At 37.2% G+C, this 12,517-nt stretch overlaps 1 protein-coding gene across 1 annotated transcript in view; it reads left to right on the plus strand.

The window, feature by feature from the left end:
• The window catches only part of IL1RAPL1 (interleukin 1 receptor accessory protein like 1), a 678,538-nt gene extending 677,418 nt beyond the window's left edge, over positions 1-1,120 (plus strand). Inside the window, exon 11 of the mRNA XM_047843240.1 lies at positions 402-1,120. Within this exon, the coding sequence (XP_047699196.1) occupies positions 402-1,120 (719 nt within the window). The remainder of the gene's footprint in view (positions 1-401) is intronic.
• The last annotated feature ends 11,397 nt before the right edge of the window (positions 1,121-12,517 follow it).

Raw genomic sequence — 12,517 nt, forward strand, 5'->3', positions numbered from 1 at the left:
TGTATCATCATTTTTTAGGCAGAATTTTAACTTTTGGTTCTCTACATCAAAAACTGTGTCTATCAGTGTCTCAAGAAAGAAATGTCATTATGTATTCATATGAAACTTAATTTTTGACACCCCTGAGGAGCCACTTTCATTGTTCTGTAAAGCATCTCATTTTATGAGCCTTGACATTTAAAGACACAAATGGGAGATTTGTAACTAGGAAAAATATTTCCAACATTGAGAAAAAGCAAAGCCCGCACTCTATTCAGCGTGGTCATTGGCCATTGTCATCTTCTCAAGGTATTACCCACCGAGCAACAATTCTCATTTAATGTGTGAGAGAGAAGCTACTGGGGCCTTTGGGGCCAGGTGTTTGATGCACTCATTCCGATAAACTCTTCTCTCTTTTATAGCCTACATTGAAGACGTGGCGAGGTGTGTAGATCAAAGCAAGAGGCTGATTATTGTCATGACCCCAAACTACGTAGTCAGAAGGGGCTGGAGCATCTTTGAGCTGGAGACCAGACTTCGAAACATGCTGGTAACTGGAGAAATCAAAGTGATACTCATCGAATGCAGTGAACTACGAGGGATTATGAACTACCAGGAGGTGGAAGCCCTCAAGCACACCATCAAGCTCTTGACGGTTATTAAATGGCACGGACCAAAATGCAACAAGTTGAACTCTAAGTTCTGGAAACGTTTACAATACGAAATGCCTTTTAAGAGGATAGAACCCATTACACACGAGCAGGCTTTAGATGTTAGCGAGCAGGGGCCTTTTGGGGAGCTGCAGACTGTCTCGGCCATTTCCATGGCCGCGGCCACCTCCACAGCTCTAGCCACTGCCCATCCAGATCTCCGTTCCACCTTTCACAACACGTACCATTCACAAATGCGTCAGAAACACTACTACCGAAGCTACGAGTATGACGTACCTCCTACCGGCACCCTGCCTCTTACCTCCATAGGAAATCAGCATACCTATTGTAACATCCCTATGACACTCATCAACGGGCAGCGGCCACAGACAAAATCGAGCAGAGAGCAGAATCCAGATGAGGCCCACACAAACAGTGCCATCCTGCCGCTGTTGCCAAGGGAGACCAGTATATCCAGTGTGATTTGGTGACAGAAAAGCAAGGGACACCCCGTCCCTGGGAGCTTGAGTGGAGTCTGCAGTCCAGTGCCTGGAACTAAATCCTCGACTGCTGCTGTTAAAAACATGCATTACAATCTCTAGAACACGAGGAAAAACAGGGTCTTGTACATATGTTTTTGGCAATTTCTTTGTAGCATCAGTGTCTTCCTGTTTTACCATGTCTCTTATCATTACATTTTTTGACTTTGTTTTATATGTCATTGGAATTTGTAAATTTACATTTTTTTAAAGAAGAGACTTATGTATAGATAGAAAACCCTTTTTTGCTTCATTAGTTTAGTTTTAGAATGGGTTTTATTTTCTTTCCTTGCTTTTCTTTTGCTTTTAACATTTCCTTGGGGTGCTTGGACAAATCTATCCGATGGGACAAGGAGCACCGGATCCTCTCTTGGGTTCTGCCTGGGATCAGCAGGGCCGTGTGGGCCTCCGGAGAGCCGTGCAACGAATGCGGGCCTTGCCATTTGGGGAAAAAAAAAAAAAAAAAAGATAAGAAGAACACTCATTCACAGGAGGGCCCCGCCGATCAGAGCCCTGAATCTCTTCCTTGTCCCACCTCATTCCCCACCTCTACCCTTCTAATGGCGGCATGATGTGTAAACTCTGAGGAGGGGTGGGGGTGGGTCTAACTGTCTTAACGTTTAATTCACTGCTCGTCAGAATACACTCCAGACCCAGAAGTGTGCTAGTCACTTGACAGTGACCACCACAGAGCGCTCAGAAGAGAAGATCAAGGGCATGAAAATGGGGGAGAGAGTGTTGTTTCTGTTTTTAAATGAGTTGATGTACCCTTATATAAATATATATATATATATAAAACACACACACAACAAAACAAAAGAAACAAAAAACAAAAAAACACACAAAAAAACAAAAAAAAAAACAAAAAAAAAAATCAAGCCCTATATTTGATCACTTCCTGGAAAGGCATGAATGTGTTTGTGGCTGTTTTTGTTTAATATTCTACTTCCTCTTTTCCCTCTATAATTTTTCTGCAAATGAGATTATGTGCAAATGCCAGGCAAGTTAACTCAAAAGGGTGAATCAACACCAGTCGAAATGAAATTTACATTGAAGGCTTCCAAACCAAAGGGAAGGACAGGATGTGTCATCAAATATGTTTTGTCACCTTGTATGATACAAAATGTTATTTTCTAAAGAGTCAGAACAGATCTGTGAAACTTATTATGGGGTCCCCTTGTATTTAAATGTTAATTCACTGTATTTAATTTTTAATGCTACATTCAGAATCAAGTGTTCGGTTTCAGTTTGTGAACATAAGCAACGCTTATTACTATCGAAGTGTTTATAGAAGAACTCAGGAGGTCAAGCATATGAGTACCAACAGAAATCGATATTTTCAAAATAAACATTATTTACGCAAAATAGTTTTTAAATTAGATGAGAAAGTGTTTAAAATAATTTTACTGTATAAATAATTAGTTTTATTTTAACTGTGTAATTCTATCTTTCAGAAACAGAAAGCTGATGCTCCCAAGAAATTCATCCCTTACCGTTTAGCTTTATGTTTGAAACCAATGGCATAAGCAGCTAATACAATATTCATGGTGAAGATAATGCAAAATCAATCATCAAGGAACTTGCAGAGGGTGGAATTGTTAAAGGGAAATATTACCTACGTAGCTTTTAGTTAACAAAAAAAAAAAAATCGATGTGCCGAAAACACGAATATAGAACTACGTTACTTTAGTGACTCCTTGTAGAAACCTCCATTCCAGTCATCGTCTGTGGGCTCGTGTAGTGACTATCGTATGTTCGGTTTATTCCTACCACCATATAACGAGAAAACAATTCTACAGTGTGGGTCGCAATACTAAAGGTGTGAGTTGGCCACAAAAAAAAAAAAAAAGGAAAAGAAAAAGTGTAAACTTCGAAAGAGTTCATTTGGGAGGGTAAGATCGAATTGCAAATGTATGAGATGAGCCTAAGAATTCTGCAACAAGGCAAAGGTCTCAGTATTCGTGTGACAAGGTAAAGGAGCCTTGGGATGTGCAGTGCTTTTTATTTGCTTTAAAATGTTTATTTCCCTGACAAGTCACCCAGGGTCCTTCTCTCCAATCTGTTCTTCATTCCCATGCTCCCCTTGGACCTGTGTCACTTTTTCACAAAGCAGAACGGAAGCTGCAAGGACACATATACTTTGTCAGCTTTGCACATTGGGTTATTTTCAGAATCCAAGAAGGCCATTGTTTCCTTTGTACTATGGACACCTGTCAGGGACTGGTGCCAGTGAACCTCACTGGCCTGGATTCCACACTCCCCCAGTGCTCAGAAAACTGCAAACATGGCAATGGCCTGGTTGATTTCTTTGTTTTTTAATTTTTCTTAAGTGCACGATGGAAGTGTATAGAGGAAGTAATCAGACCACAGTCATATTTTAGGCATCCATAGGTGTTAATTTAGCTGCATCGGGAGTACATTTTTTGTTCTATTTTTAGTGTAGATTTAAGCACTTTGAATAGCATGATTCAGGGATTGATGGGTAATATTTGATATTCTCACAACTTAAGAAACTTTTTTTTTCCTCTAATGCTTTGTCATATTTTTTAAAAAGAAAACAAATGGAGAAGAAGCTATCTATGGCTTTAGTAACATTCCTCCCAAGTATTCCTCTATCAGCTCCGTGTGAGAACAACTGAAGGATGCTGTCATGTGTTCACGTGCTCTATGTTTAATAAAAGTCATGTTAGAACTCACAATAAAAAGAGAACAAATGTATTTTCCCTAGTGCTTAGGTTTCATCCTTCTCTTTTTTCGGTGGGGACCATGGGGAATGAGAACATCCTAGTTGTAAAAATACAGTTGAAGGTGTGAATATGTTAGCCAGGCTGAGGGAGAGAATGGGCTTCTGGACTTGGACACATGTGATGTTTGATATTGCCTGTTTTTCATCATTCACTGCTCGGGCTCCGAGTGACACGTTATGGATTCAAAGTCCATCTGGTTCTTTAATGTAAACTCTACTTGCTGCCTATGAGCGTCCTACCCTGTATACTGGTGCTCAAATCTTCGAGTATTTAATTTGTAATTCATTCCTTAGATTTCCTATGAGCAGAGCGGAAATTTGTATCTCATGCAGCCAGCTGATTTAAGTTTAGATCAATTCTGTGAAATAAGTCTAAGACATGATGAGTTAAGAGTCCTGAACCTACTATATCTCTGTAGCTGAACACCTGATTGTTCCAAGAGTCAACCATTTTTGGTTTGTTACTTTCTTCATAATCTATATATTTGAACCCTATCGATCTAATCTTACATATCGGACACACTTCTTCCTTATTTCATTATTATTTAGCACTTTATAACGAGAGCAAATATTAACTCAGAGCCAATCCCTAAACTCTAAGTGAGTTTTGTTTATCCTAGAATAGTCATTAACTCTGACAGATACCATTTATGTAAATTAAGATCACCATCTCTAGGAAAACATGAATTCATATGTTTGTAAATTATGCTCTGATTCTGGAATGATACCATAGTTCTCCTTTTTCCAAGAAGTATTTTTTTGTATCTTGTGCTTCATTTCTTCTTTTGTTTCTATTTACTTGAAGTTTGTCCTTAGTCTCAGAAGAAAGCTTAGTGAGATCCAAAGGAGACCATCGGTGTTGCACAGGTGAAATGACTGAATGGAATAAGAGAATACGCAGGCACGGAAGAGGAAAACCCCTTACTGTCTCTGATCTGAATGTGCTCGGCCATCATTCCCATCCTTGTCGTAGTTGATTCAGAAAGGTGAAATACTATTAAATGGGTTAGAAATCCCACCTACGGGCACGTATTCCCTATCACTGAACAACATTTTTAACAGTACATCCAGCATTACAAAGAGGTGATGAAGCGACTGACTTCCCTAACAGGAGGAGCGTGTCCATGGAAGCAGAGCTGTCTCTCGCTTTATCCTGAGCACTTCCCACTTTATTATTCTGAGCAAAGAAAGTCATTGATAGCCGAATTTTGATTATCCTTGTCAACAGACCTTAAACTTAGGTTCACGGACACTTTGAGTCCATAAAAAGGATTAAAGGAAATAATGGCGGCCTTGAAATTCCAGACAAAATGGTGAATGTGTGCAAAACTGGGTTTTCCTGGATGTGTGTCTCAAAGACATCCGGCTTCTGAAAAGCTATTGATGTTTGGATTTAGGGCATAGTCTCAGGAACTGTCATTGGCACAAAGCAGCTATCTTGCCAGCTTTGCTATGCCTACTCTTCCTCACCTTCATTCATGACAGTTCAGGGAATGATTCCCGGTCTTTTAACAAACGGAGGCAGTTCCTCTCCCAACATGACCAGACTTTGTGGGAGACTTGGTCTATCGGTGAGAAAAAAATGGGTAGGATGGCAAGTAATTTGTGCCCGGAGAAATGAGAATAGACTCGATTACTCTGATCGTTTACTCATTTCCTAAGTTACTCAAAAGATAGTTTTGGAGGAATGTGAAACGTGACTTGGCATGATGCCTTATTTCATGAAACTCCTTTATGATTTGAGTTGACTCATGTTTCCCACAACAAAACAAAGAAGAAATAGTCCGGTACAGGAGTAAAAGAAACAATCATTTGACGTGTTTTTCCAAAGAGACTTCATTTCCTTGTGCCAGGATTTAGAATTGGTTATACACTTGATTTTCAGCAATTGTGCTTTTGCCAGTTTCAGGATTTAAGATATGACTTTGGAGCAATATGATGAATGTTAAGAAATCAACTGAAGTGAGGTGGTGATTTAGTTTCGCTTTTCACTCAGGACTGGCAGTGAGGTGAAAGTTTGTGCTATTTTAATAATGACGATACTGTCACAAGGAGCTGTACGACCTGAGTTTGAGTAAAGAGAAGGAGGAGGAGGATGACGATGATGATGAGTTAATCTCAGTCCTAATCTCGTGTGTCTTTTCATCATCAGACTTCAGTCATGCATTAGAAAGTGCCCTAAGAAGGGACTCAGTTCTCATCTTCCATCGACTATCATTTCTTTCTTCCAGTCTCACAATAGAAAACATCTATTACAGACAAGCAAGATATATAAAAAGAACATTCTCCTCCTGCCCTTTAGTAAATGTCCCTCTGAGTAGTCTCTGAGTCCACTGACAAACTCCTCTTTCTGAACTGTTCATTGTATTTAGTAAAGTAAGGCATTGTTGTTTTCCTACCATTCACTGCATTCATTGATGCATCCCCCCCGGGTCCACAAGCCTGAAAAGTATTCTCTTTCTTAACAAAGGCAATCACTCTAAATCATTACACTGTGTTCCCTCCACTACTAAATGAATAGAAACCGAAGAACTGCACATGAACTTGAGACTATTATGTGTAATATTGATGTTGTGTAAATTTCAATCTTCATAGTCCAGATAACCTTAAGTTTCAAAGGGCATGCTGGTCATTAAAAAAAAAAAAGATTTAATGTAAAATGACATATTACATAGTGCATGAACATGTGGCAAAGTAATTTGGATCTATCCTTACTAGTCAATGAGAGACTAAATTTGGGGAGATCAGCTGTGAGTGTTTTAGGTTAATTCTCACCTGGGATGAAGACATCTTTATGTTAGGATACATGGACCGTTGTCCAAATTCCTTGCAGCATATGCTCCTGGTAACTAGAATTTTTAGTGTGTTCTTTCCGCCAAAGTAGTGGAGATATGTTCATATAACCTGCTATTGAATTGTAAAAACTTTTACATTTTCAGAGTTTGAGGGAACCCAAGTAGGAAAGTGAATTTAGTCATTTTCCTCTGCTGGTGTTCAAGTCAAATTTTAAACTCAGACACTCTCAGATATGTTCAACAGTCAGTAAAAAGTGCATTTTACATAGTGTTTCCCTTTAGTTTTGCCTACCCTCTTTGATTTTGTACAATCTAGAATGTATGTAACTCACGCGTAGGTGATGGAGGCGCTCTTTTTTTTTTCTTAGAATACTTACAACTATATATTTGGTTTTGCTTTGACTAGCAATAGGAAAATAGACAAATACACGTGTAAAAATGAGAAATTTTAAACTTGAATTATAATTTGTGTTTTATAGTCGTTTCATAAGTCTGTTGCTCTCTATGAGTATGCTCTCTATATATCCTGTAAAAATAAATTTATATGTTACATAGAAATTCAAGAAATTAAATTATTTATTAAGCTACAAATGTTTCTTCTGGTTTCTACCTGATTATAGCTGAAAATAAATTAAATAATGTGTTGTTGGAACATATGTAAGTACCTTCGTTAATTTGATAACTCTTGTTAAACTTTTCTTTCCCTCTCTGTTTATGTCTCTATAAGCTTATAATTCTTAGACTTAATTCCTATTATGATTGTGAAGAAAGGACTTAAGACATGGCCAAGTGGCTGAACAAAAAGAAAACCTTGTTAAAAAATCAAGTTCACGTACAATCCCTCTTCTGTTCTTCACTCCGGGATTATGGAGAGGTTTGAATCACAGACTTGATCACTTAAAAGTCATTAGCACATTAATGATTGTTTCAAGGTTAAATTCTACATTTTTCCCTCATCTATTTCATAACGTCCTTGGAGAAACAGAAATGCTGTTTCTCCTCCTTACTTCTTGCTCCCCAGGTATTTTATTCCTTGCTTTTTAAGGTACTACTCACATAACAACCTTAAAATAAAGTCCCCTCAGGTAATATTTTAAAGTGACCAAGATCTTTAATCACCTTATTTTTCTACTCTGTCTGCACCTGCTTCTAGTGCACAGTCATTCCTAAAGAGAAATGTTTTTTGGCCTTACGTTTCATTTTATGTTAAAGTAAACTTATTATTTCTTTGGGGGGAGGGGGATGGTGGTGAATCTTTACATCACAAGCGTAATAAGTGAACAACCATAAACCTCTTAGAATCAATGGGCTGTTTAGGCAGAATTCCTATCTTAGGACAGCATTTTAAGAAACACTTATCAAAGATGACGCCAAAATAAATCATTATGAAAATGGAAAGGAATATTTGTCAAAACCCCGTAAGGTTATTTCAGGTTGGATTTCAGAGTAATTAATATATTTAAAATTTCATAAAGTCATTTCTACCTCAGTAGGGTTTTTCAAATGTGAAAAAAAATAACTTCTACTGAAAAAGTAAAGTGTTATATGGATTATGACTCAGTGTATAATTCCCCTATTGTATTCCAAATTGTGAACACTAGGACCTGACCCATTATTAAAAATATCGGGAGAGAAAACCCTGTAGTTGAAGAATATCTGGGACTATTTGTGCACCTTACATATACACATTTAAATTCTCAGGAAGTTTCAATTACACTCATACTATTGACAGGTGGTTAAAAGACTGACACCCACGGACCATCTTATTTCTAGAAGATTTCTAATTGATATCAAATCTATGTTTATGGGAAAAACAGAAACAGAGACTGGAGTAAATATTCAGAGAATTAAAATGGTCGTCACCCGATCACTTACGTGGGATTTTTAGCATTTATCTATGGCCTGTAAGAGTAATTCAGACAAATTCCTTGATCAATCACTGTTTCGTGCCCAGTGATACTGATGTGTGCGGGGAGGGCAGGGGGAAATCCTGGAGAATAGAGAACATCTAAATTTGACCAGTATTTTAGTCAATGTCTGCTTAAATTAGGAATTTTTATCTCAGTGAACTGTCAATTGGTTTTAGATGGTACACAGAGGGAGGTTATTATTGAAATAGTTATGTATTTGATTGAATATATGCTAGGATTAAAAAAACTACATAATACATCAAACTTGACTTTAGGGGTACTGTTCTAGTTTTGTTTATATGGCAGAATGATATATAATTGCATGATTCAAATAAAAAAAAAACAGGTAACCGTCTAGGAAAGATGATAAATGGCAAAAGTCATCAAGATGCTTCATGAATGACTGGATTCAGGAAAAACTGCTAAGATAGTCAAATTTGAACTTCTGGAGAAAAAAAAAACCTAATAAAAGGTGAAAGCTTCCCCCAAACAGTAGAAGAAAATGCCAAAAACCTATAAAAATGACTGGTTTAAATTAAGCAAGGAGATATCTTAGTACTCTAATTGGCCTTGGCAATGAAGAGCTGTTGACACAATTATGAACTTGAAAACTGACATCTGAAAGAAAATCCTTTTTTAAAGGGCCTCAGCACACTTTTCCGAAGTAAAAGGTGAAATGGATTGCTAAACATTATAAGGTATGAATAGAGATTACGATTTTGGTACACTGGATACTGCGACATAAAGGCTCGGTGAAGGGTGAAATCGTTTGTCCAGAGGGTCCTTCCAAAGGGCCTGTTGTCATACTTCTCAGACCTGGGTGCAATTACAATCACCTGGGAAGATTTAAAGAGTCCCAGAGATTCAAATTAAACCAGTCTGGGTTTTGTCCCCATTGTTAGTTGCTAGGGTTTTTTGGTTTTCTTATCTTTTGTCTTGCTTTTTAATGAAGTCTCTAGGTAATTCTATAAAAACAGCAGAGTTGAAAACTATAGGAGCCGAACGGGTGGGTCACAAATTTTAGGCTTTGGAAGGATTGCCTGGAAGCCTTGTTAAAAATGGAAATTCCACTTTAACTCTGAAAGTACTGGAGTGAGGCCCGGAATCTATTTATTTAACAAGCTTCCCAGGTGATTGTAATGTGAAGGCCTACAGACAACTCTTTGAGAAACAAAGGTGTAGGATTTGTTGTTTCTGTCGTTACAGTTGCTGTCACTCTTTGGAATACAAGATTAAAGTTTGCGGTGGATAAATGTTACCATAAACTGGGTCTTCCTTTTTTAACAATCTCTCCCAATTTGTCCACCAGCACTCACAATGAAGATGTCCTGAGGAAAAAAAAAAAACGAACTACATATAGACAATTATACTTCATCTGAGAATATCTCAAAAAGAAGGGGGAAAAAAAGAACTAGTAAAAAAATGGAGTCCAACTTTTTCATGAAATCCATGACTTCAAAAAATGCCCCAGCATAGAAGAAAAATAAATGAATTGATAGTTAAGCGTTAACTAAGAACACATTCTTCTTAGAGAACATATGTCTGTTGTCGCTTGTGTTTCTGTTAAGGAAGAAAAAAAGCAAAATTAGGGCTACCAAAGATATTGATTGTGAAAATAAAGGCATCGACATCAAATTTGTTAAATTAGTTGGACTTAATGAACAATTAGTTTCCCTCATGTTAACAATGAGTTCACAGAAAGATGAATTCTAATGAAGACTTTTCCGACCATCCTTTAGAGTAAGAATCACTCGCAGCATTTGTTACAAGCATAGGTTACTGGCTCACCCTCCAAAACAATTGAACGCTGGGAAATTTTTACAATCACGTTATTTGGTGACCCCTATTCTGGTGAATGATGTAAAGTCTAAGACTATATCGATGCAGTGCCCATAAATTTAGTTAGGTCTTTGTGAGATGATAAGTTAAATGCCCCATCTTGCATTATTTCAGCAACACGACAACTTACACAACGATAAACTTCAGTTGGTCCTTAATTTCACACCTTAATCATTTATACTGGCAATATTTTTTCAGCCACGTATATTTATCTCACTGGACTAATATTGACCGTTATGTCCTTTGTTACACCAGGAATGATGACCAGTGATGAAGTTTGTCACTTCTGTTTCTTAAGACGAAGGTCCTATTTGATGTCTGATTCTCATGCACGTCTCAAGGACATGGCTCCTATTAGGAGAAAATATTCTCATACATTAATTGTGGAGTAGCCATGTCATAGAGTTTCTGGAGAATTCTTTTAACCTTTTCCACCCATATCCTAGTGACTTCCACAGCCACTATAGGACTGACCTCTTACAGTTTATGGTTTTATAAAACCAGAAGATCCAAAAAATAATATTCAGTAGTAGTAGAACCCTACTGAGTGCAACACAGCCTTTTTAAATTTCTACACTAAGCCGAAAGAGACAATATACCAAGTGAGTTTGATTTATTTTCAGAACACAATCTGGACAACAGCTCAAAACAGTCAACTTTGGCAACACGAAGCATTTAGTGAGCTAAATTAACATACATGTGTGCCTGCATGTATAATGTCTGTGCACTCTAATTAAAAACACACACTTGTAATACGTTTAAATAAACTTAATCAGTACATGCTCTACATTAAATAAACAGTGATATTAGTTCCCAAGATAATGCCCTCTATCAAGAAATTACTCAGTGACCATTTTTGCACAGGCTAAAAATAAATACCCAGGTTTCTGTTCAACTAACTTTTCTTTAAGGACATGCATTTTATCTTAAAGGAGAGAGTCAGCTCATTCTTGCTTTTCGCAGAAAAATTCTGTGATTGTTTCCATTTTCTACTTTTCCATTACATGGTAGCCCTGAATTATTTATTTATAAAAAATGGAAGGTATTGCGCTCAGCAACTATCATAAGAAAAGCCGGTGAAAGCGTCAAAGTTATTACCATGGATTTCCTATCTTTTAGTCGATTTTATTTTTCCTGGGCTGTGAAATAACTTATTTTTTCAGATTCCATTTAAATTACATCCTTTAGCAAATAACATGTCCTCAGCAAAGCCTAACTTTAGAAATACAGTTACCGCTAACGTTTTCTTTTTTAGTTTTCTTTTACTTTACAGAATCCATGCCAGCCCTGAAGTGAGATAGAAACACAATAGAACTAAGTACATTTACAACTGACAAACTTATGAGTGCTGCACCTTACGTATTCTACACCACGGGGTGAACTTGTATTCGCAGTCATCTTCAGAATGGGCAGCTGAATAACTTGCTGGGTATTTTCATGAGAAAACTGGACATGGGATAAGATGTTACAGGCGAGGGTAGCAGAGGTTCCTGCTGGTGGAGCACTAGAGAAGTATACGTTGATGTTGAGATCTCTAAAGATTTTAACTATGGCTTGTAGGTAGGGTCCCATAACCAACTGTAGCAAGCGTAACATACTTAGCATTTTGTATTTTCATTTTAAGAGGGAAGGAGATCACTCACTCAATATGAATGCTGCATATGTTAGCAATAGAGATAGTGATTTTGTAATTTTGATTGCACTTGCCTTAAATTTTTTCCAAAAAGAAATTATATATAAACAAATACCGATGAGGATGGTTAAAGAACATTGTTTAAAAATAGGCAAGTTCTGCACTGATTACACTTTTTTACATAATTTCATGCATAATGGCAAAGTATATTTGCCAGATCCATGTAATGAGTATACGAGCACATGATAACAGCCGTTTGTACAAGCACAAAGTGTTCTATGTTTAGATTAAAAATTAACAATGCTAACTTTTGGTGTGACTGCTTTCAATTTCAAAAAGTTGGATGTTTAAAGATAAATTTATTACTTGCACAAGAATATTTTTGTATAATACTGGGAAAGGTTTCAAAATGGACTTGCTTTATGG

This window comes from Prionailurus viverrinus, chromosome X (assembly GCF_022837055.1).
Source record: "Prionailurus viverrinus isolate Anna chromosome X, UM_Priviv_1.0, whole genome shotgun sequence".
NCBI classification, from domain to species: domain Eukaryota; kingdom Metazoa; phylum Chordata; class Mammalia; order Carnivora; family Felidae; genus Prionailurus; species Prionailurus viverrinus.